Source organism: Silene latifolia, chromosome 10 (genome assembly GCF_048544455.1).
Source record: "Silene latifolia isolate original U9 population chromosome 10, ASM4854445v1, whole genome shotgun sequence".
NCBI classification, from domain to species: Eukaryota; Viridiplantae; Streptophyta; class Magnoliopsida; order Caryophyllales; family Caryophyllaceae; genus Silene; species Silene latifolia.
In genome coordinates, this window is record NC_133535.1 from 138,068,661 (window position 1) to 138,091,897 (window position 23,237).

Genomic DNA, 23,237 nt, shown 5'->3' on the forward strand with positions numbered 1-23,237 from the left:
TTTTTTGGGGTTTAGGTTTAAGTTGGGGATTTTTGGAGTTTAGGTTGAAATTTTGGGAATTTTGATGTGGGTTAGAGGGTATTTGACGGGTGTGGGGATTATATGGACTTTATTTTGGTTTATTTGGGTTTTGATCATATGGGCTAGGCTTGTTGGGTAGATTTATGATATGTTTGGGACTTGTTGGGTTTTGTCTTTTGCCAGGGAAAAAGCTTGATTACGTAAGACAGTAACAATTCATAGATTATCAACTTATAACTAGTCTATATGAAAGAAACCGACTAGAGTAAGCAGAATGCACGTGAAATTAAAATCTCATGAGTTGAATTATTGACACATAATCACGACATCTCCAATCTAATCAATCATTGAGGTATTAATTTTTGGGACCATAGATACTACGAGCTGCTATTCAAAAGACCTAATTCTAATCGGATTTTCTCAAATTGTTCTCGAGCCAATGGTTTAGTAAAAATATCGGACAACTGATCTTCGGTTTTACAAAATTTTAAGCTTATGTTCCCTTTTTCTACGTTATCACGAAGAAAATGATGACGAATGTCAATATGTTTTGTCTTGGAGTGCTGAACGGGATTTTTAGAAATATTAATTGCACTCGTGTTATCACAAAGAATAGGAACACAATTAATTATCATACCGTAATCCCGCAGCTGTTGTCTTACCCATAAGATTTGAGCACAACATTGGGCAGCAGCAACATATTCACTCTCGGCAGTAGATAGAGCAACTGTATTTTGTTTCTTGGAAGCCCAAGAGATGAGACACGGTCCTACAAAGGTGGCAATACCAGATGTAATTTTTCTTTCAACTGAGCAACCTGCATAATCTGCATCTGAATACCCCGTGAGAGCGAAATTGCAATCCATAGGATACCATAAATATAAGTCCTGAGTTCCAATCAAATATCGAAGAATACGCTTTACAGCTGTTAAATGTGATTATTTGGGATTTGATTGAAACCGGGCACACAAACAAACACTATAAAGAATATCTGGACGACTAGCTGTGAGATATAAAAGTGAACCTATCATACTCGATACACCTTTTCATCTACACTTTTACCTTTTTCGTCTCTGTCAAGCTTGAGTGTAGAGCACATAGGTGTAGGGAATGGAATAGCGGTAGTCATACCAAATTTCTTTAGCATCTCCTTGATATATTTTCTTTGATGGATCATTATGCCATGTGTGATTTGCTTTATCTGGAGGCCCAAAAAGAATCCTAGCTCGCCCATCATGCTCATCTCGAACTCCGATTGCATAAGATTGGAAAAATATGCACATAAAACATCATTAGTTGCTCCAAAAATGATATCATCTACATAAATTTGAACAACTAATAAGTCCTCCTTCACCGGTTTTAGAAATAGTGTTTTGTCAACTGAACCTCTTTGAAAACCATTTTCAATAAGGAACTTTGATAGTCTATCATACCAAGACCTAGGTGCTTGTTTAAGACCATAAAGTGCCTTATCTAATTTATAAACATGATTAGGAAAATTACTATCTAAAAAACCGGGAGGTTGTTCAACATACACTTCCTCTTGCAAATAGCCATTAAGAAACGCGGTCTTAACATCCATTTGAAAGAGTTTGATACCCATATGAGCGGCAAAAGCAATAAGGAGACGAATGGCTTCAAGTCTCGCCACTGGAGCAAATGTTTCATCGTAATCAATCCCCTCCTGTTGATTGTATCCTTGCACGACAAGTCTAGCCTTGTTTCTCACAATCTTACCTGCATCATCCAATTTGTTTCGAAATACCCATTTCGTTCCTATGACGGAACGATCTCTTGGTCGTGGTTCCAAGTGCCACACCTTGCTTCGTTCAAATTGGTTAAGCTCCTCCTGCATAGCAATAACCCAATCAGGATCAGTTAAAGCATCATTAATGTTAGAGGGTTCTAATTCTGATAAGAATGAATAATGGGCACAAAAATTTCTTAAAGAAGATCTAGTTTTGACTCCCTCATGAATGTCAGTCAAAATGTTATCCATTGGATGTGAACTTTGATGCTTCCAACGTCGAGGAACAAATGTTTCTGTTTCTGGTGTAGATTGAACAGTACTGGGTTCTGTTTGATTCTGCTCGTCATTCGTAGCTTCAGATTGAACAGTACTGGGTCCTGTTCGATTCTGCTCAACATCTGTATTTGTCTTTCTTGACGAATTTGAGCTACTGGAGGCCTGATTTGTCTCATTAGACCGTGCAGCTGTCTGTTCAGAGACGCCTGAACTTGGTGATTTTCCAGGACTGGACAGTTCTGTGTTCTGTTCATTTCCCCTGAATTCGTGGACTGTTCTGCACCTGTTCCTTCCAACGATGAGGGATTCTCCTCTAGTTCAGGTGGATCATCTCTTATAAATCCAATCTCAAAGTCATCATCATCCTGCAATTCAGCGTTAAGCACATTAGTTTCATCAAAGATTACATGTACACTTTCCTCAAAACACATAGTTCTTTTATTGTAAACTTTATAGGCCTTGCTTTCGTTTGAATATCCAATGAAAACCGCCTCATCGCTTCTTGGATCAAATTTTCCCAAATTATTTTTGCCATTGTTGTGAACATAACATTTTGATCCAAAGCAAATGGAAATGTGAAATGTTTGGCTTTCGCCCATATAGAAGCTCATAAGGCGTTTTCTTATGGATAGATCTAATAGCAACACGATTACGAATATAACAAGTCGTATTCACGACTTACGGCCCAAAAGTTTCTAGGTAGCTCGCTACAAAGTAACATGGATCTTGTCATATCCTCCAAGGTTCTATTCATTCTTTCCACTACACCATTTTGTTGCGGTGTTCTAGGAGCACAAAAGTTATGACCAATGCCATGTTCCCTGCAAAAAGATATAAACGAATCATTCTCAAATTCTCTTCCATGATCGGTTCTAATGGAGATCAATTTGTGACCGAGTTTGTTTTGGAGTTTCTTAATCAAAACTTGGAATTCTTCAAAAGTTTCACTTTTAGCATGTAAAAATAAAGTCCAAACAAACCGTGAATAATCGTCCACTAGAATACATACATAAAGACTTCCACCTCGGCTTCTAATCCTCATCGGACCACACAAATCCATGTGAATGAGTTCTAGAGGCTTGGTGGTGCTAACAACCCTTTTAGATTTAAAAGAACTTCGGACATGTTTGCATCGAGCACAAACATCACATCACTCCATCAATTTCAAACTTCATAGAAGGTAGACCTTCCACTAAATCGAGTTTGTAAAGTTTGTTTAGAGATGAAAAGCCAACATGTCCAAACCTCTTATGCCATAAATTAGGATCGTTTTGCAATACCGACAAACATTTAATGGTTTCTCTAGGAATGCTTCCTAAATCAGCCACATAAATGTTATTGACTCTCTTACCTTGAAGAACAATTTCATTCGTACTTTCTTTGATTACATAACAAAGGTTTGCATGAAATTCAACTTTATTTCCTTTGTCACATAATTGAGAAATACTAATCAAATTGTGTTTGAGACCCTTTACAAGCAGCACATCATCAATGGAATGTGAAAGAGACTTACCGACTTTACCAACCAATTACTTCACCTTTTTTGTTGTCTCCAAATGTCACATTTCCACCGTCGTAGGCCGATAATGAGAGGAATTGGTTTCTATTACCTGTCATGTGTCGTGAACATCCGCTATCAAGATACCAACGGCTGCCTCCTCTCATATGGCCCTGCAAAAGAGATTTAGTTAGATGATTTAGGAACCCAAACAAGTTTGGGTCCCTTCTTATGACGAACAGTATCTAAAACATCTTTTCTAATCCACATTTTCTTAACAACTCTTATGTTTCGATCCAAATGACCTAAGCGTTTTTTACACGCATTAAATACGTGACCTGTGTGTCCACAAAATTTGCAAATAGTGTATTCAGGTAGACCCACGTACTTAGCCTTGCGAAAATCTCTCTCGATGGGTTTAGATCTTTTAGTTTCAACAGTACTGGCGTCAGTCTGAATTGAACAGTCGGGAGGAGTGTTTACTTTCTGTTCAGGGATCCAGACAGTACGATATTGAGAACCGCCCTGTCTGAAATCAGAACGTGAGTCATAGCCTAATCCAAGTTTATTGTTGTTCTTAGATTGATTGACTAGAAAATCTAGGACGGTAGTACTACCTTCCCATTTAGCAACTACATTTCTTGCATTACTTAAATCAGTTTCAAGATTGTTGACAACTACAAGCAAATTTTTATTCTTAGCAAGAAGAGCATCATAATCAACATTAAGTCTATCAAATTTGGAACGAATTTCAGAATAAGTGGTTGAACTAGTAACATGCAATTTTTTAATCTCATCTAGTTCATTTGTTAAGACGTGGATTTTATTAACAAGGGACTCGTTTTCAGCAGTGAGATCAGATTGAACAGTCTGGTCGTCTGTTTGTTTCTGTATGTTCTTCAGATTTCGTCTTAACTCTATATTCTCCTCCGCAATACTTTCAATTTCAGATTGCATAGCCTCAAGACGCTTGTTTTGTTCATAACTAGTATCCAAAGTCTCATCAAGCAATCTTACAATTTTTTCTTTAGACAAAGATCTAATCTTAATTTTGAGATTTGAGAGATTTACCTCATCTTCGGATTCGCTATCCGATGCATCAGAGTGAGCCATGAGACACCTTAGAGAGTCGTCATCCCTTCTTCGCTGAGATCTAGGCTTGTAGGTAGTTCGTAGGCAGAATTTCTCTTCTTTCTCGTTTACAGAGGGTTCCTCGTCCTCTGAGTCGGACTCACCCCATACAGCAGCTATCATTGCACGTTTGTACTCCTGCTTAGACTTTTCACGCTTATCCTTAGCTTTTTCTTCTTCCCATTTAGGGCAATTTCGGATCTGATGATCCCGTTCACCGCATTTGAAACATCCCATTCTAGAAGTAGAACGAGATGAGGAAGATGAGGAAACAGATTTCTTTGGTTTATAACTTTCGAACTTTCCTTGATTTTGCTTTCTAATTATTTTGGCAATTCTTTTAGACAGCAAGGCAACTTCCTCCTCAAGATCATCTTCATTATCACTTGAGACGGCATTCAAGGCCAGACCCTTAGCTTTGGGTTTCTCTTCGGCATCATTTTCAAGTGTTATTTCGTGTGCCATAAGAGATCCCATTAGAGCTTCATAGGTAAGAGTGGCTAAGTCTCTACACTCTTCAATGGCCGTGACTTTTTGTCGCCATTTCCTGGTAAGACTTCTTAAAATTTTACGGACAATGTCCTCAGTTTCAAATTGTCTACCAAGATTTGAAAGTTCGTTAGTTATACTTGAAAAACGTGAAGACATGCTTTTTATGGGTTCATCCTCGTGCATTCTAAAGTTTTCATATTGTTGCATTAAGAGATCAATACGTTGCTTCTTTACTTGCACGGTCCCCTCATAGGCTAGTGATAAACTATCCCAAATTTGTTTGGCCGTTTTACATCCTGCAATCCGACTAGTTTCTGATTCGCCAATTCCGGATTGCAGGAGTGATATGGCTCTAGCATTCTTCTCCGCCTTTTTGTAATCATCGGATGTGTAGTCCTTGGGCGCTTTTGCACTAGACACACCATTAGCATTGGTGGTAGTGATAGCAAGAGGACCATTTTCGATGATTACCCAACATTCGTAACCTGTTCCGTGTATGAAGTGCATCATACGATTTTTCCACCAGCCATAGTCCGTGCCATCAAAGACAGGACATTTGACAGATTTGGAATTCATGATAAAATAAAGTACAAACGAATAAACTCAAAAAGGATCAAACTCTTTGCTGTAAGGCAATCAAGAGCACGAGGCTCTGATACCAATTGTTGAGTTTATCGATCCGGTACTTAAGAGGGGGAGGAGGTGAATTAAGTACCCTTTTAAAAAATAATGCGAAATTGAAGCACTAGATCGTTCACGAATTTCCTTCTGAAACAATACACAGGCTAATTGAACAGTCTCGGTGACTGTTCAAACAATCAGAGTTGTGCTGTATTGTTCGGTTGAGTGAATACGTGAATCAAAAAGGAAAAACAAATAAAATCAAAGGGAAACGAAATAAAGAAAGCAAGAGACACACGATTTTTAACGTGGTTCGACCTACTCTCTAAAGGTCTACGTCCACCCTCTCTCTTATTATTATTTCCTTTATAACCAAACTCGATTACAAAGAAAACCCCCACGATCAACCCCGATCGTGCGACTCGAGTACAACCCCGTACCCCAAAAACACTCTCTCACAAAAGAAAAATTACAACACAAATTGTCTCCTTATATGGTTCAACAATTGGAACGATGGAGACAAAATATTCTTATGAGTATAAGAACTTGTGTACTCAAGAACGATCTTATAAAACACGGCTTAAAAATATTTTGCAAAACTCAGAAGAGAAAATAAAGAAGCAGTTCAAAACAGATTTGCAAAAATACGCTATTCAAGAACGAGCACTACTGACTTTGCTGAAAACTTGAGAACTTATTTTTTCGCTCAAAGCTCACGTCAATACTTGGTTGACTTTAGCAAAAGATTCTTCCGTCTTTTATAATTGCTGAAGATTGACCTAATCAAATCCTTTTTGTTAAGCAACTAATCTTTAGACAAAATCTTTGACCATAATATTTTAGTTGCCTTTTCAAACACCAACTCCTCAAAACAAAAAGATATTTCTTGTAGAGCAAGCAGTGGTGAATCCCACGGAAATTTTTCACCAAAACAATTCAAAGGAAAATATCTTATTTTGAAAGTATTTTGACCAAAATAATAAGCCGTGAATTATTGGACCGAACAAAAGAGTAAACACATATTCTATACCCTTACATATTTCTAGACCCAATCCAAGACATGATCCATGTAAAGTCCAACTTTTCTTCCGAGCAAAAACGATCAACTCGTGGACCTGTCATACACATCTAGCACACACTATTAACTTAGAGGAATAAAAGTGAAGGACTTGTCATCATCAACAAACTAGATGCAACATTAGCTTTGATTTGAATGTTGAGAGGTTTGACATAATTCACTTGAACTCGGACCTCCAAAATTCCGTATTAGGAGTCGTGGGAGGGTGTTTGAGCATGTTGGCCCATGTTAAGGAGAATGGAGATGACAAATTAATGTACATAATGGAATCATATAAAAAAGTTAGGTCTATTTGTTTGCCAAAGGGGTAGCTTTTCGACATTTACTCTAAAATGATCGGGTTCACGAGGTCTGGCAAGATCTTTATGATGGGACCATTCCGCAGTGATGATATAGGGAAGTGTCTAAGGGATTGCCGGAGAACACTGGGTTTACTTGACACCGGTAGAATACCTATGCAACACTCAATACTCAAGAAATTCTATGGGTCGGTTAATATTGCAAAATATGTTCGAACCCTTGCTTCGCCCTAATTCGTTGAGGAGTTGTCAGTGGCATAAAGAAGATACATTGCGGTACGAAGACATTGTTATGTTGTTCCAAGCCTGACCAAGCATAATATGATTAAGGCTTGGGTGATTTGTTGTGTCATCTTGATGCAGTCGGTCTGCTACCATATATAGTTCGTCCGACTGCATAATTTCCATATAAATGACACAATGACGGAAACAACCATGGGAAAATGACGGAAACAAATTCCCTTGGAATTCCTTTATCAAAACACAAACCGTTTCTTGACATTGTTTCTTTATCTCGAAATAGACAAGTAATATACTTTCAGACTTGCAATTGATGAATTAATAAACAAAAAGTTTAAATACAAAAACTCAATACTCTTCTCCAAATCAAAACTGATTTGTTATCTTCGTTACACGCTGATGGCAAACTCGTAAGCTACAGATTCCAAATTTAGAACTGGGTCCCACCATTGACGAATCCCATGAGCTAACTTGAATCTGACTATCTCAGGATTTACATTCTTAACAAGTTGTGCAGTAGGAATGAAATGAGGTTGATCGCAACGTCCTCCCCCTGTTATCAGTATCCCACATAACCCCAATTTCTTCATGGTTTTTCGAAGCTTGAAATACTCGATATACCCTCTGCAAATCGGATCATTTTGGTTTACAAACAAGGACGGCTTCCATTCGCATAGTTTCATAAATGAGCCACTCTGATGAATATTAAGGATAGTATTCTTCAACAAAAGTAGAGAGAATCCCAAGATTACAACTGGAAAAAATATACAGCTAAGCATAACCGTCATACCAACCACCGGTTTGGTGATCGTACCAGAAAAGTAGGAAAGGTCTGGTGGGTTATATAAATAGGAATCAATAGGCAGTCCTTGCTTAGCCATAGTTTTGCCAATTTGTAAGGCTATTGCAGCACCTAGGGAGTGTCCAGCTAACCAAACATTTTCGGCTCCTACTTGTTCAATTTTCTCCTGTACACGTTCGAGTGAGGTTTGGTATCGGGGATCTTGGGTTAATTCGTTCAGTAAGAGTTTCGTACTGATAAGTAAGTCTTGACAGCGTGTGTCAGGTTCCATGATAACACCCCTGAAGGCTATGACATACTTTGGAGGTCGGCTTTGGGATTGTATGTCGCCGTCTTCATTAAGGGTATGAGGTTGGTACATGAAAATGGCTCCAAATATGGAGGAATCAGCATCACCAGCATTATCTTTAAATGTTTCCTTGAGCTCGAAACCAAAGAATTCCCACCAGCGTGGTGCTAGCGCAGATTGATCCACCCTTTTTTGTTGGCGATCTTGTTCTAGTATGTACACTCCTCGGATTAAGCTAGCTGCAATTGAGCTCTTGTGATTTGGTTCCGTCCTGTGCACATTTTCTAGAGTTCAGTATTTTAAAGCTTAAATCTGCCATGGACTGACCGCCTATTTTCTCTTACCGTCGAAGAAGAAAAATAAAAATAAAAAAAATAAAAAAGCTTAAACCGACATATAGAGCTGGACTATGGTGCGGGTTAGCCCGGCCCGCCCAACCGGGTCAACATTAAAGACATGAACTTTAAATTAGCTCAGAAAAATTACATATAAACTCGGATTCTTATACCTTGGTTGTACCATACTTATGGTACATCTGGATATATAATCTTATTTGTAATACACCACAATTCTCACTCACTCTCAAACATAACCAGTAACCTCCATTTTAGAATTAAGAGAAATAAGATATGACATCTTGTTCGTAGGCCCTCTAGTCGGACAATAGTTGGTACGAAGTGGAGTTTTTGCAATACGCTTGATGTTTCTAATGAATTTCGGCGGAATAAAGGTAGACTAGTAGTGCAAGATTGTTATAATCAAGAAAATTGTATCGATTGAAACAAAACCTCCACACCGGTAGTTAGGCTTGAGATTATACCTATTATAATAACTTTGTAGGCTTGCAGCTCACAAATGTATGAAACTTCTAAAGTGGAAGTTAAAACCATTTTTTAAACAATCATTTTTTTTTTTTAGTAAAAGATCAATTTCATTAATAATAATATTATGTCATATAAGAATTGCAACAAAAACTAAAATTAATTGAATACAAATTTGTAAAACACAAGTAAGACAAACTCTTCCTAAAACAAAGATCGTTATTAGATAAAAGCGTTTCTGCACACTACCCTCTAAAATACCGTTGTTTCTTCATACAAACAACTGCGAGGGGATCCATAGATCTGATAATAAAGTTTTGAAAGAGATGAATCTTGTCCGATCTCACAAATCATAAGCAATAATCCAATATCCATTGCAGCACCATATGACTACATATAAGATCATTGATCTTCCACATAATTCTTGAACCTCTCAAATAAAGGGATGAATCTCACACAAGATGAGGACCAAACTCACACAAAGGCGAGGACAAATCTCCAATAAAGGAGAGGCAAGAGTTATTTGCATATAATTAATAATTAATAGATATTTAGTAAGAAAAAAGGAAAAATTGGGCTTACCTCCACCAAAATTGGTAGACGGTAGCCCCTAATTGATGAAATTGAAGGTTAGGGTTAGAGTTTTGGAGAGAGACTTTTTTAGAGAGAAGTTTACACGGAGTACTTCATTTTCTAAAGAACCATTTAGATGAGCATGTCTTTGTAAAGCAACAACCCGGTTTTGTTGACAGTTATTTTCCCAAGGTTGTTTTTGATTGGACAAAATACTTTATGGTTTAATACACGTTTCTCGAGCTTGGTATGAAAGATTGTCCAATTTTCTTTAGAAAATGATTTTGTGCATGGTGTAATGAGCCGCAGTTGTAGCGCACAATCCTTAAAAAATGTGCGCGCGGTCCTTCCACTTCGAACCCATAGATTTATTATTTGTACTTATGTATTTTCATTTCTGTTTTTAGTTTCATTTAGTACTGCAAGACTACTTCCTGCGTGTCGAATCTTGGAGTCTCGTATTTAGTTTAAGATATGTTTTTAGGCATTTAGAAAACATATCGCTATTCTGCACAATCAATGTATCCTGCTACCAGGACCAAACTATCAAATTTGCCTCTATGAGAGGTGCTAGTCAATCAAAAACCGCTTCTCATCCAAAAGCTTGTTGTTGCTTGTTGCTTGCTTTCAATAATCGTATTGCTTACTTTTTTGATTTCGTGTGTCGGGCTTGATAATCGTGACTAGGATTCCCGATACACGACGACCGAGACCGATTACGAATGCACTAGTGATACTTCACTAGTGCTTGGCGCTCTTGCTGTATTCTTTTTTTTTTTTTTTGGGGGGGAAGGTTAAGTATATTAGAATCAACTCAAAATGTGTTACATCCTGTTTGTAAGGCTAAAGCAAAAAAACTATATGAGACTATACAAGCAAATCAAACAAACTATAAATTCAAAATCCAACTGCTATCTCTCTGATTTAGTTTGCTCATATTGAGCCGATGAAACCTCAGCTTAACATCCTTTAGCACCTGCTGCACAACAACCTCAGGTCTCTTACAAACAAACTGTGACAGTCTAGCCTCATTTCTGCACATCCAAATCTGGTATAGAAGGGCAACGTAGGCAGCACCAAAAACTCTCTTCTGCAGCTTGGTATTCCTGGCATTAGAGAACCAGTGAACCACATTTGCAGGCTGCACAGTCAGCCTCAACGAAGCCAAGAGTAAATTAAAGCAATAGAGAAAATAAGAGCAATCCACAAAAAGATGCTGATGATCCTCAGAACAGACACGACAAATTTCACACAAAGGGTCCAGAGTGATTCCCATTCTAAGCAATCTGTCCTTGGTAAGTAAACGATGATGCATAATAGCCTAGCATATAAAAGAAGTCTTAGGTAAGTTTAGCTTATTCCAAACCAGATGACACCAAGGGACAACTGAATGAACTCCTCTCACCCAATCATATCCTGCTTTCACTGTATACTGGAGATCAGAATTGAGCCATTTATCATTAGTATAGGCTTGCTTAAATTTTTGTACAATAAAAATGATTTTCCTCCAAGACCAGCTGCTGTTAGGAGGAGCCTGATAATCAGACCAGTGCTGTCCTTTCATATACACATGATTTACCCACTTTACCCACATATGATCCTTTTTAGAAGCAAGCCACCACACATATTTACCCAACAAAGCAACATTCCAACTACAGCTATCCTTGAGCCCAAGACCTCCTTCAGCCTTTGGCATACAACAAATATCCCACCCTACATTAGGAGCCTTTGTATAGTCAGCCTTGCCTCCCCACAGATAGTTTCTACATATGGCATTGATGCTTGGTATTCTTGTCGTGTGTTAGACAAGGGTGGGGCCAACGTTCCAGCTCAAAGTCCCGGACCGTGACACTTGGTATCAGAGCTCAGTCTTCACGACGAGCTGCTGCTTACGATGACGGGAAAGAACACAGAACCGAGTGGGAACAAAGGAGAAACTAGGGCCCGGGTGACGGCCTTAGAGAAACTACTTGAGGAGAAACTTCCTTATTTGGAAGGACTCGTGGTGAGTGTCGGGGGCACTCACCAAGCCGTAGATGAGACGGTAAGGGGGCATGAGGCATGCCTAGAAGCCGTAAATGAGACGATAAAAGGGCATGAGGCTCGCTTTGACGCCATAGAGGTATTGATCCCGCGTGAGTACGCAGAAGAGATGGGCTATCTCCACGAGAGACTCGGACAGCTCGAGAACATGTGTAATACATTGATGAGAATGGTCGCAGACGAGAATTTTGGTGGGACTCCCAAGGTGAAGCCGCCTACACCCCACAAGTATTGTGGGGCGAGAGACTCGAAAGAAGTCGACAACTTCCTCTTCGACATAGAGCAATTCTTTCGAGCGAGTGCACTCGACGAGACACTGTAGGTCACTACCGCAAGTATGTACCTAATCGATGATTCCAAACAATGGTGGCGCTCCAAATACGCCGAAATTGAGGCAGGGAGCATAGTGTTGGAGTCATGGGACGATTTCAAAAGAATCTTCAAGGAACAATTCTATCCGGAGAATACCGACTTCCTAGCTCGAAGGAAACTCAAGAGCTTGAAGCATACGAGTTCTATCCGGGAGTACGTGAAATCCTGCTCGACGTGTATGCTAGAGATAATTGATATGACCGAGAAGGATCGCGTGTTCTAGTTCGTCGATGGTTTGAAAGAGTGGCCTCAACGAGAGATCATGCGACAGAGACCCGAGTCCCTCTCCGCTGTAATGACCGCGACCGAGAGACTAGCCGATTATTATTTTGAGCGTGAAACGGCGCAGAAGAAGGTATTCCCAGCAGCAAGCGGGGGTAACCCCATATTTGGAGGAAACGCGTCGCAAGCCAGAACTCCTTCTACGGGAAACAGTTGATTCCGTCCAGGAGGAGATTATAGAAAGTGGGGGTAAGCTAATTCCACCCCAACTTCCTCGAAGGGGAGCACGTCAGAAGCGTATACCGCTAGAAAACCGTTTGCCTATTTCTTATGTGCAAAGGACTACACCGAATGTCCGAGTGTCCGCACCAAGGGGAGTTCAACACCCTCAAGAAGAATTTGTCTAAGATGTCGGTTAAACCAAACTTCGAAGGGACGGACCATGAAGTCGACCCAGGGGATGATGACGAGTTCAACGAATAGGGAGAAGTGGCACGGATGGGCGCGGTGCACATGATGTGTTCGATAGGAAAAGGCACCAACCTTTCCGAGGCCAAGTCCACTGAGCTCATGTACGTTGAAGTAAAAAATTAATGGAATTTTCACTCGTGCCATGATAGACACGGGAGCCTCCCACAATTTTGTTACCCCAGATGAGGCGAAGTGGCTCGGGATGGAGATAAACCGAGAAGGAGGAAGGATGAAAGTTGTTAACTCCACTGCTAAGCCGATTTAGGGCGTGGCCAAAGATGTAGTGATCAAGATGGGTGAATGGAGCTGAAAGCTCGACTTCAGCAGTGTCATAATGGATGACTTCAATAATGTCCTCGGAATGGATTTTCTAAAGCGAACACCGACCTTCCTGGCACCCCACAATGGTTCCCTTATGATGGTCGGGTCAAACCCTTATTTGGTGAAGGTCGTGGGGGAAGATCGTAAGATGAAGGGACCCCTCCTTTCGGCGATGCAATTGAATATAGGACTTCAAAAGGGCTAGCCAACTTATTTGTGTATCGTGTCCATGAAAGAGGACACTTCTGCCGAATCAGAGGAACCCTCGATAATGCGGGTGTTGGAGGACAACAAGGACTTGATGCCAGATTCTTTACCCTTGTGCTCTTTCAGAAGAAATACGACGGTAGTCTGAGATTGTGTATCGACTATCGGGCCTTAAACAAGTTGACGGTGAGAAATCGCTACCCATTCCTCTGGTAGCGGACTTGTTCGATCAGTTATAGGGCATTGTGTACTTGTGGACATGGCCCACCTGCAAGCCCAACTGATCTGTGGACATACAGCGGTCTTTTGAAAGCCACGCTCGGCGGCGTAAAAGTGCTTTCGATCGGATCATTTTAGATCGGTCGGTTTCATCTCGGTAAGGGTCGCGAAACGATTAGAGATGTTCGGAGTCGCCACTAAGCATTTGTGGGATGCTTGGAACCCGTTCGAATCCACTTTATACCTCGGTCAAACGAAGCACAAAGCAGTGTTTGACATAGGTGCTAAAGATAAGGAATCTTCCCTCTTTAGCATCTTATCTCTCGAATGACTCTCGTACGCCCTGGATAAGGTCGTTCACTTTCCAAAGTTTCTGAGTAAGAGGTGAAGGTAAATATTGGGAAGCCCTTTAATCAGGCACCCAATCCCACCCGCGGTAGCGGCCTCTACTTATCGATCTTAGTGGGGTGAATCCAAAAGTTGATAAAACGGTTTAAATGCATGAATGCACATCCAATAATCTAAACCTAACATGTGAGAGCTTTCTAAGTCGGTTGATTTAATCCAAGTATCAAGTATAAGATGTCGAGTTGGATTAATGGTTGATTTGCATGCAAGACGGAAATTAAACATCCATTTACCGTATTCGGTTTACGGTGCATAACCTGATCCATTTGTCTTAGTATGGCATTTTGCAAATATGATTTTTGAATGAGCAAATAGTCATCTGATCTGTCCCATATACGGGCTAACCGGAGTCGGGATTGTCCTAGAATAATGCTGGAAAGATTACAGGCCCTGTGCCAGGCGGCCATATGAGGCGCAAGCATACCGGCAGTGTAAGGGGGCCTCCCCTGGTTTTGGAAATAAGAGAAAAGGGGCATATTTAGGCGCGGGTCAGTCAACGGTATATGACGTGTTCTGACCATTGAAAAATGGGTATTTGACCCGATTTGGTTTGAAAGGGTCGTTAGACCGCATTTGTTGATTTAAGGAACGAGACTCGAATAATCATCATGATTTTGATGATATTCGGTGTCGAGTTCGACTTGGCAAGCTTGACATGAATAATTTTGAAAATAATTATGACCTAATTGTTTTAAGTTCATTTGAATATAATTAATTGATACTCATCATCGTACCCGGATTAAAATCCGGCATGGTATGTAGAACCAAGGATGACTTTGAGTTGGTGACTAATATGCTTGTTTTGAAAATGTAAAGAAATGATGAAAGGCTTTAAAATACTTCCCAAAATGTAAAGAAATGAAATAAAAGGCTTTAAAATACCTTTTAAATGTAATTAACCAAATATTATCACCGAAACACGGATTTAACCGTCATGGTATAAAGGAACCAAGGGTGAAAAATGTTTTATGGTTAAAAACAAATAAAATAAAATAAAAAAAGGTTTGAAAATATTTGAAATGGTAAAAACCGATTATAAATATGAAAATGAATTAAAGGGGAAAGACGAGAATAAACACGGTTGAGTTCTGACCTGGGCGCCCAATTGAGGCGCGAGCCTTTGTGCACAATAAAGGGCTTCTGCCTAAGGCCAAAACTCGGTTTTGGCTCGTTTATCCCATGTTTTGGATCGTGTTATGCATGTTTTAGCATGTTATAGTCCGATTATCATCGGGTGTTTGTTGGCGTCTCAGCAGATACTGGGTATCTAAAGAGCCCCCAGTTTGACTGAGGCTAGGACAGGGCGAAAGTCAAAGTAGAGCTCCCAGGTCAATCGAAGATTACAACCTGGAGACCCAAGCGACGTCGAGGCAACTCGAAAGGATTCGGGCCAATGACCTGCCGTCGGGAAGGGCGACGCCAAGGCAACTCGAGGGTACTAGCCAAGTACCTGTCATCGGGAACAGTTTAGAGTCTATCGACTATCCGTGCGAGTCATTTAAAGTCTGTTAGACTACGTACAAAGGCTCGCCAGCTATAAGAAGGAGTCATACCTGAGGCATCTTCGGATACGTCCTTGCACGTTTGCGGATAAAGGCTCGCCAGCCATGGTGCGTACCTGAGGAGGGCTCGCCAGCCGCGATGCGTAGTAAGGATCGCCAGCTATGGTGCATACCTGAGAAGGGCTCGCCAGCCGCGATGCGTAGTAAGGCTCGCCAGCCATGGTGCGTATATGAGGAGGGCTCGCCAGCCGCGATGTGTTGTAAGGCTCGCCAGCCATGGTGAGTACATGAGGAAGGCTCGCCGGCCGCGATGCGTTGTAAGGCTCGCCAGCCATGGTGCGTACCTGAGGAGGACTCGCCAGCCGCGATGCGTTGTAAGGCTCGCCAGCCATGGTGCGTATATGAGGAAGGCTCGCCAGCCGCGATGCGTTATAAGGCTCGCCAGCCATGGGGCGTACATGAGGAGGGCTCGCCAGCCGTGATGCGTAGAAGGCTCGCCAGCCATGGTACGTATATGAGGAGGGCTAGCCAGCCGCGATGCGTAGTAAGGCTCGCCAGCCATGGTGCGTATATGAGGAGGGCTCACCAGCCGCGATGCGTTGTAAGCCTCGCTAGCCATGGTGCGTATATGAGGAGGGCTCGCCAGCCGCGATGAGTTGTAAGGCTCGCCAACCATGGTGCATACATGAGGAAGGCTCGCCAGCCGCGATACGTAGTAAGGCTCGCCAGCCATGGTGCGTACCTGAGGAGGGCTCGCCAGCCGCGATGCGTTGTAAGGCTCGCCAGTCATGGTGCGTATATGAGGAGGGCTCGCCAGCCGCGATGCATTGTAAGGCTCGCCAACCATAGGGCGTACATGAGGAGGGCTCGCCAGTCGTGATGCGTAGCAGGCTCGCCAGCCATGGTACGTATATGAGGAGGTCAAGCCAGCCGCAATGCGTAGTAAGGCTCGCCAGCCATGGTGCGTATATGAGGAGGGCTCGCCAGCCGCGATGCCTTGTAAGGCTCGCCAGCCATGGTGCGTATATGTGGAGGGCTCGCCAGCCGCGATGCGTTGTAAGGGTCGCCAGGCATGGTGCGTACCTGAGGAAGGCTCGCCAACCGCAATGCGTAGTAAGGCTCGCTAGCCATGGTGCGTATATGAGGAGGGCTCGCCAGCCGCGATGCGTTGTAAGGCTCTCCAGCCATGATGCGTATATGAGGAGGGCTTGCCAACCGCGATGCGTTGTACGGCTCACCAGCCATGGGGCGTACATGAGGAGGGCTCGCCAGCCGTGATGCGTAGTAAGTCTCACCAGCCATGGTACGTACATGAGGAGGGCTCGCCAATCACGATGCGTAGTAAGGCAAGCCAGCCATGGTGCATATATGAGGAGGACTCGCCAGCCGCGATGCGTTGCAAGGCTCGCCATCCATGGTGCGTATATGAGGAGGGCTCGCCAGCCGCGATGCGTTGTATGGCTCGCCAGCCATGGGGCGTACATAAAGAGGGCTCGCAAGCCGCGATACGTTGTAACGATCGCCAGCCATGGTGCGTATGTGAGGAGGGCTCGCCAGCCGCGATGCGTAGTAAGGCTCGCCAGCTATGGTGCGTATATGAGGAGGGCTCGCCAGCCGCGATGCGTTGTAAGGCTCGCCTGCCATGGTGCAATCGGTTGATCGACCGTGAGAATAGCCGCGTCGAATGGGCTTGTTTTGAAAGTAGCGGAATCTTGATTCCGCCGTGAAAATAGTGAATTTTGAATTTCCTCTATCACTGTTTCTGAAATAAGCGGGTTCCGCGAGGAATCCCCCTGTTGACATTTGTAGGAATAGCGAATTTTGAACTTCCACTAATCGTTTGTTTGAATTTTTTGAAGGAAATAGAAAATTTTAAATTTCGCTATTACGACTGAGGTGACGGTTTATGTGCCGTCGTTGGCATGTGATAGAAATAGTGAATTTGGAATCTTCACTATTATTTTTGAAGTGACGGTTTATGTGTCGTCGTTGACACGTGAAGGAAATAGTGAATTGGGAATCTTCACTTTTACGTTTGAAGTGACGGTTTATGTGCCGTCGTTGACATGTGTGGTGAAAATACTGAAATTTGGAAGAAATAGTGAATTTTTTAATTTTTCACTATTATTCTTGAAATTGAAAATTGAAGAAATAGTGAATTTTGAATTTTCCACTATTATTTTGAAATTGACAGTTTTAATCGTCGTCATGGTAATTTGAAGACATAGTGAATTTTTGAATTTTTCACTATTATTTTGAAAAAATGACGGTTTTAATTGCAGTCGTTGAAATTTGAAGAAATAGTTAATTTTGAATTTTTCACTATTTTTGAAGGAAAAATGGCGGTTTTGATCGCCGTTTGTTTGAAATTTTTGAAGTAAAATAGTGAATTTTGATTTCACTATTTGTTTTTATATTTGCAAAATGACGGCCCTTAATATCGTCATTGAAAACTTGAAGTTTATTACGGGAAATTGGGCCAAAGCCCAAAATTTCGCTGAAAGAGAGGGAACACCTGATTGAGGTGCGAGCTACCCGGCGAACCAAGGGAGCTTCCCTGTTTTTCAGTAAAAGACACGAGGTTGGTTCGCATGCCATTCCCTCATTTCGTCTTCAACCTTCGACATAAACACACCAGAAACCGCCATTGAAGGTCTCTAGCTTGCTTCCATTCGTGCTATCATCAACAATGTCATCTCAAGGTATGTATTCCTTCTTGAATCCATTTGAATTTGTTGGTCTTTTAGCTAAATTGAATTAGGGCGAAAGTTTTACCCTGGAAAATCGATTTGGGCATTTTTGATTTATCCCATTTCGAGTGAAATTGATGATTGCATTAGGTTAGAAACCCGTTTAGGAGTATATGGGTGATTTTAGTTTGCATTTTGGTCCCCGTTCCCGCTCCTTATGTTCGAAAAACGTGAGTGAGGTGGAGAAACCGTCTCATCTCACAATACCAAGTTTATTTGCTTGGGTAATGGGTCCCACTAAGTTGCATTGTAGTCGGGAAAGACCGTATTTGCCATTGTGGACCTTTGTTGTGTATTGTGAGCAATGTTGGAATTTTTGCCTTTTGTGACGGTTAATGTCTGACGAAATAAGCGCCTGTTTGAGCTTGAATTGAGTCAGTTTGCCTTGAAATGGACCTTATTGGTAGTTTAGGTCGCTTTGAGGCGTGATAAAATCGCGTTGTCTCTTTGCGGTCGTTTTGAATTTTTGACCGGCTTGTGCTCAAATTGGCGTAGAAATTGCCTTTTTGAGCCGTAGAAAAATTCCTCATTACACTGGGAATGTACTTTGGTTTGTTGGCGGACCTTGGGTGGGTCTTGGGGTGCCGTTTTTTTGTTATGGTTGTTTCGACTGGTCTTTTGCTTGAGAAGAAGGGCGAGTCGTTGTTTTTTGTGCGTTTTTGAGAATTGTTTTTTTTGTTTGGTTGGGTTTGGACGGGGTTGCCCTTGCTTTGCTTTGCAGGTTGTTTGTTTGTTTTAGGTTTGTCCAATTTACGCCGTCATAATGCCGAAATTTCGGCTGACGCTTTTTGTTTGCAAGAGAGTGTTCGGGACAGGCTGGGTCCCTTGCAGCGACTTTTGAGGAGTTGTTCGGGACAGGGCCGGTTAGCACTCCGGTTAGTGTACCCGCCGCGGTAGTGGAGGACGCTTCCGAGGAGGAGGGACCCCCTGCGGAGACTGTTGGGGCCAAGAGGGCCATTGAGGAGCGTGAGGAGCCCGTTGTTTGGGCTACTGGCGCTGGGAGAGCTCAGACTGGGTCTGAGGCTGGTACCTCCGGGAGGAGGGTTTCTACGAGGAGACGGACTCCTCGGCCGACCAGACGGACGTTACAGAACGTCGTTAGGGTCGTTGAGAGGCCTTTCATCCGTCACGGTGAGTCTCGTGGTCAGAAGAGACGGAGGGCGGTGACAGTTGAGGACGACGTTGACGTCGCGAGTTGGGATGCTAGACGGGTTACAGCTCCGTGGGGGCTGAACCTGCGGGCGGCGCTGCTTGGGCCGAGGGTTTCGACGGCAGTCAGTTGTTGCTTCAACTGGATAGGCACATCTCCTACCGTGCTCACGAGGGCTTGGTGAGTCGTGTCCCTTTATTGAACTTTCGTCAATTTTGAAGTGTCAGACCTGAATAGGCGTTCTGACGTTGTTTGTTTTTAATTTCAGGAGATCGGCACCATGAGGACTTTCTCGGGCTTTACTACCTGGTTGGGCGTTTACGACGTTCTCCCAGCCGGGACGAGGGCGTTGATAGAGAGGTCGGCTTTTGGGCCGTTGGTGGCCGCTTGGCGGGATATTCACAGGTCTTCGATTAGGTCGAACCTGTGTCTAATGCGTGCCATGTTGGATCGGTACTGGGATACGAAGTCGTCGTTCCACATAGAGTTCGGGGAGGTCGGTGTGACCTTAGAGTATTTCACATGATATCCGGCCTCCCTTGTGGCGAGACGCCTGTTGAGTTTACCGAGACACCAGAGAGAGTGTCTTCTCCTGCGGTTACTCATCTGATCGGTACTGCTTTTCCTGAGCCTTCTGACATTACTCCGTACCAGATCGCGAGTTCGTACGTGAGAGACCACTTCAGAGAGAGTGGCGGGTGTTGCTCCGGCACCGTTGGCGAGTCCGGAGGCTGAGGTTAGGGCTGACGCGCAGGAGGCGCGGTTGTGGTTGTGGTACTTCTTGGGTGCCACGTACTCTAGCGACAAGGGTGAGCGCTTGTCGACCAAAGTCCTTTCCCTCCTTGCTGACCTCGACACTTTGGGTCAGTTTGACTGGGTTACGTAGGCCTTGGCGAGTTTCACCCGGTACATGCACGCAGCGGTGCGTCCGAAGGTAGTTGGGGATGGTAGCGCCCCCGCTTTGGGTGGTCCCGGCCTCATCTTGGAGGTACGAGAGTTTTTGTAGTTTTAAGTTTGATTTTGATTTTGGCAATCCTTGAGAAATTTGCTGACTTGTGTTTGCTGTGTTTGATTACATGCTTGGTTGTACGCTTACTTCACCCCTCTGCTTCTGGGGACCACAGGTGGTGTCCCCTTGACCTACCCTGCTGTGAGGGGTTGAACGGTGGCTCGGAAGAAGTCGACTAAGTCGACTTACGAGGACTGCGGGCGTCGCGTGAACAAGCTTCGAGTTGCTGACGTGAGTCGTTGTTCCTTACTCTTTCTTCTTTGTAGAATTAGATAGAGATAGGATGACTAGGTAGCTTAGGAAGCCCCCTGCCGGTTGAGTAGCTTTGTTCTAAATGCAGTTTGTAGGGTGGCCTTGGGAGCATTACACGGACGTACCGGCCGCCGTCAGGGAGCGTCTGCGGCCTCGCAGCTCCCAGCGTTTGTACTTGGAGACGGCGATCGAGCCGGTTTGGTACCTGGGCGAGCGTTTAGCTCGTCAGTGCCTTACTGAGATCTTCGTGGTACCGGTCGACCCGCCTAGGGTGTTGTTCCGAGAGTCGACCCCCGACGAGGTTCAGGAGCACCTTCACGGTCAGGGAGATGAGGCGCTGTTGTTGCGGGACGCCGACTACGACACCTTCCGGTTGTCGAGGCTTGCCTGGTACCCGATCGAGGTATATCTTCCTCCGTTATTTTATTTTCAGCTTCTTTTGGTAGGAGGATTTGTTACCTTTGATATGGACCCAAATTGCAGGGAGTCGACTTGTTGATGAGGACTCAGCCCCCAGTTTTCCCGGCGGAGGCTGCCTTTCAGGGACCGGGTGGCGAGGAGCTACAGCTGCGCTTACTAGAGCCTGCTGTTGCTGAGGTGACCGACCTTGGTATGGAGTGGAGGTTTATCCTTTTGAGGGTGAGTCCCTGACTTGAACATTTTTCCTCATTTGTGTTTTGCCTTGCATTGTATTGAAGGACATTTTTGAATGTAGATGACGACCGTTAGTCATCAGGCTTTGTGGCGGATGGCTAACCGCTGGAGGGCGCTTGCTGGTGACGTGGCTGCGAGGGAGGCTCTGCTTTCTCAGGTATATTTGTGTGTGCTGTTTTGTGTATTTTGTGTTGCATTTCACATTTTTAGATCTGGATGATCTGTGTTGTGATTTGTAGGGTAATGCGGATCCAGCGGAGCTTGCTCGGGTTCGCACTGAGTTGGACGCAGCTAGGTCGATGATCGAGGCCCAAGGGTTGGGGATCACTCGTCGAGACCAGGAGTTGAGGCGTCGTGAGAACGAGTTACGGAGCCGAGATGCGGAGATTGCTTCTCTGAGGGCTCAGTTGGCTGCAGCGGAGGAGCTTCACTTCGAGATGGAGCGTGAGACGCTGGAGTGTTCCCCGGAGAGGGAGTCTAAACAGGTGGTAGTGTCTGGTTGGCGGCGACTTTTCGTGAGACAGGGACTGGTCCGACGAGAGGCACTGAGTAGTTGTAGTAGCTTGTCCGTGTCTTGGGCTCTTGTTTGTACATATTTACATTTTGCGTGAGGCGGTTTGTATATATGTGTTTTTGGATTGTAGCTCATTTTGTGATTTTTGGATTTTTTTTTTGTGTTGTTATTCGGAGGAGCGTTGTCGGCTATCAATTTTCCTTTTGGTTTGCACCAGTTCCTGCATCGTTAGTGTAGAAAATAGGTAACAGGTAGCACGTATGCATAAACGTAAACATGTAAAAGCATTTGATCGAAGACAAAATTAACCAATATGACTTGAAGTTAAAATTGAATTTTGAAAATTTTTGCGACAAGTCGTCACGTTTGGACTCCCAAAAGGAATTAATTTGAAAATTGAGCAATTAACTCGTGTCTTGAACTATGAATAAAATTTCGTTGAAATTGCTGAAATTGATTTTTGACTCGAAAAATTTCAAACTTAATCCGTCAGGGAAGAATTTTAGAAAAGATTTTTACGAGTGTATTTGATTTGATTTTTTTGAGGTCAAGACTCGAATTTGTGAATGCTTGAAATTTTGAGAAAAAATTGATGTCGTGTTATCAATTTTCGATTTTTATTATTGATGCAAAATTGCGAAAAAAGCAAAAAAAATTCGGAATTTTGATTGACATGGAAGCGATCCGTCGCGGATCGGGGCGACTAGCCCTTCCCCCCTTAGAAAAAGAAAGAAAAATCCGTATGTTTAAAGCTGCGTCATGGAAACAGTGTCGGATTTCGTAAAACGCGAAAGCAAGGAAATGTGAGTGAGGAAACACAAAATATCTTGGATCATCCCGAAGAGGCGCGAGCGTTCTAGCGGGAGGTTTGAGGTGTTAGGAGAAAACACAACTTGAAAGAGTCAAGTCGAAGCGGGAATCCTGGGGGAGGGCCTAAAGAGGCGCGAGCAGCCTGGCGATGGGAGCCAGCTCTCCCCTTTTTCTGAAAAACGCGCTGATTGTTTTTGTATAAATAGTTATGCTTGCGCTTCATTGTTTCATCATCCGAAACACAAAAACATCTTTATAAAACCTCTTCTTCTTCTTCCACAATGATATTTCATGGATGCCTTTGAGAATGCGTTGCGATAATGGTGCCGGGATTTGTCGCCTCCCGAAAAGTATAAACTCATTTGCATGGGAGATGGTCAATTGCTGGTGCTCCGTCAAGTCAAGGTGCAATCCTCATTTCTCGAAGCATGTTCTCGTTTTT

General features: G+C 43.1%; 2 protein-coding genes across 2 annotated transcripts in view; both read right to left on the reverse strand.

The window, feature by feature from the left end:
• Positions 1-398: 398 nt before the first annotated feature.
• LOC141608335 (uncharacterized) lies at positions 399-5,744 on the reverse strand. Its single transcript, XM_074427696.1, has 6 exons — positions 3,934-5,744; positions 2,730-2,868; positions 2,331-2,412; positions 1,587-2,253; positions 1,064-1,445; positions 399-908 (listed from the first exon to the last, which is right to left on the reverse strand). The coding sequence occupies exons 1-6, from the start codon at positions 5,742-5,744 to the stop codon at positions 399-401; spliced, it is 3,591 nt and encodes a 1,196-aa protein (XP_074283797.1).
• Positions 5,745-7,613: 1,869 nt separating this feature from the next.
• LOC141609230 (GDSL esterase/lipase At4g10955-like) overlaps positions 7,614-23,237 on the reverse strand; it is a 29,243-nt gene continuing 13,619 nt past the window's right edge. Inside the window, exon 2 of the mRNA XM_074428371.1 lies at positions 7,614-8,768. Within this exon, the coding sequence (XP_074284472.1) occupies positions 7,796-8,768 (973 nt within the window). The 3' untranslated portion in view covers positions 7,614-7,795. The remainder of the gene's footprint in view (positions 8,769-23,237) is intronic.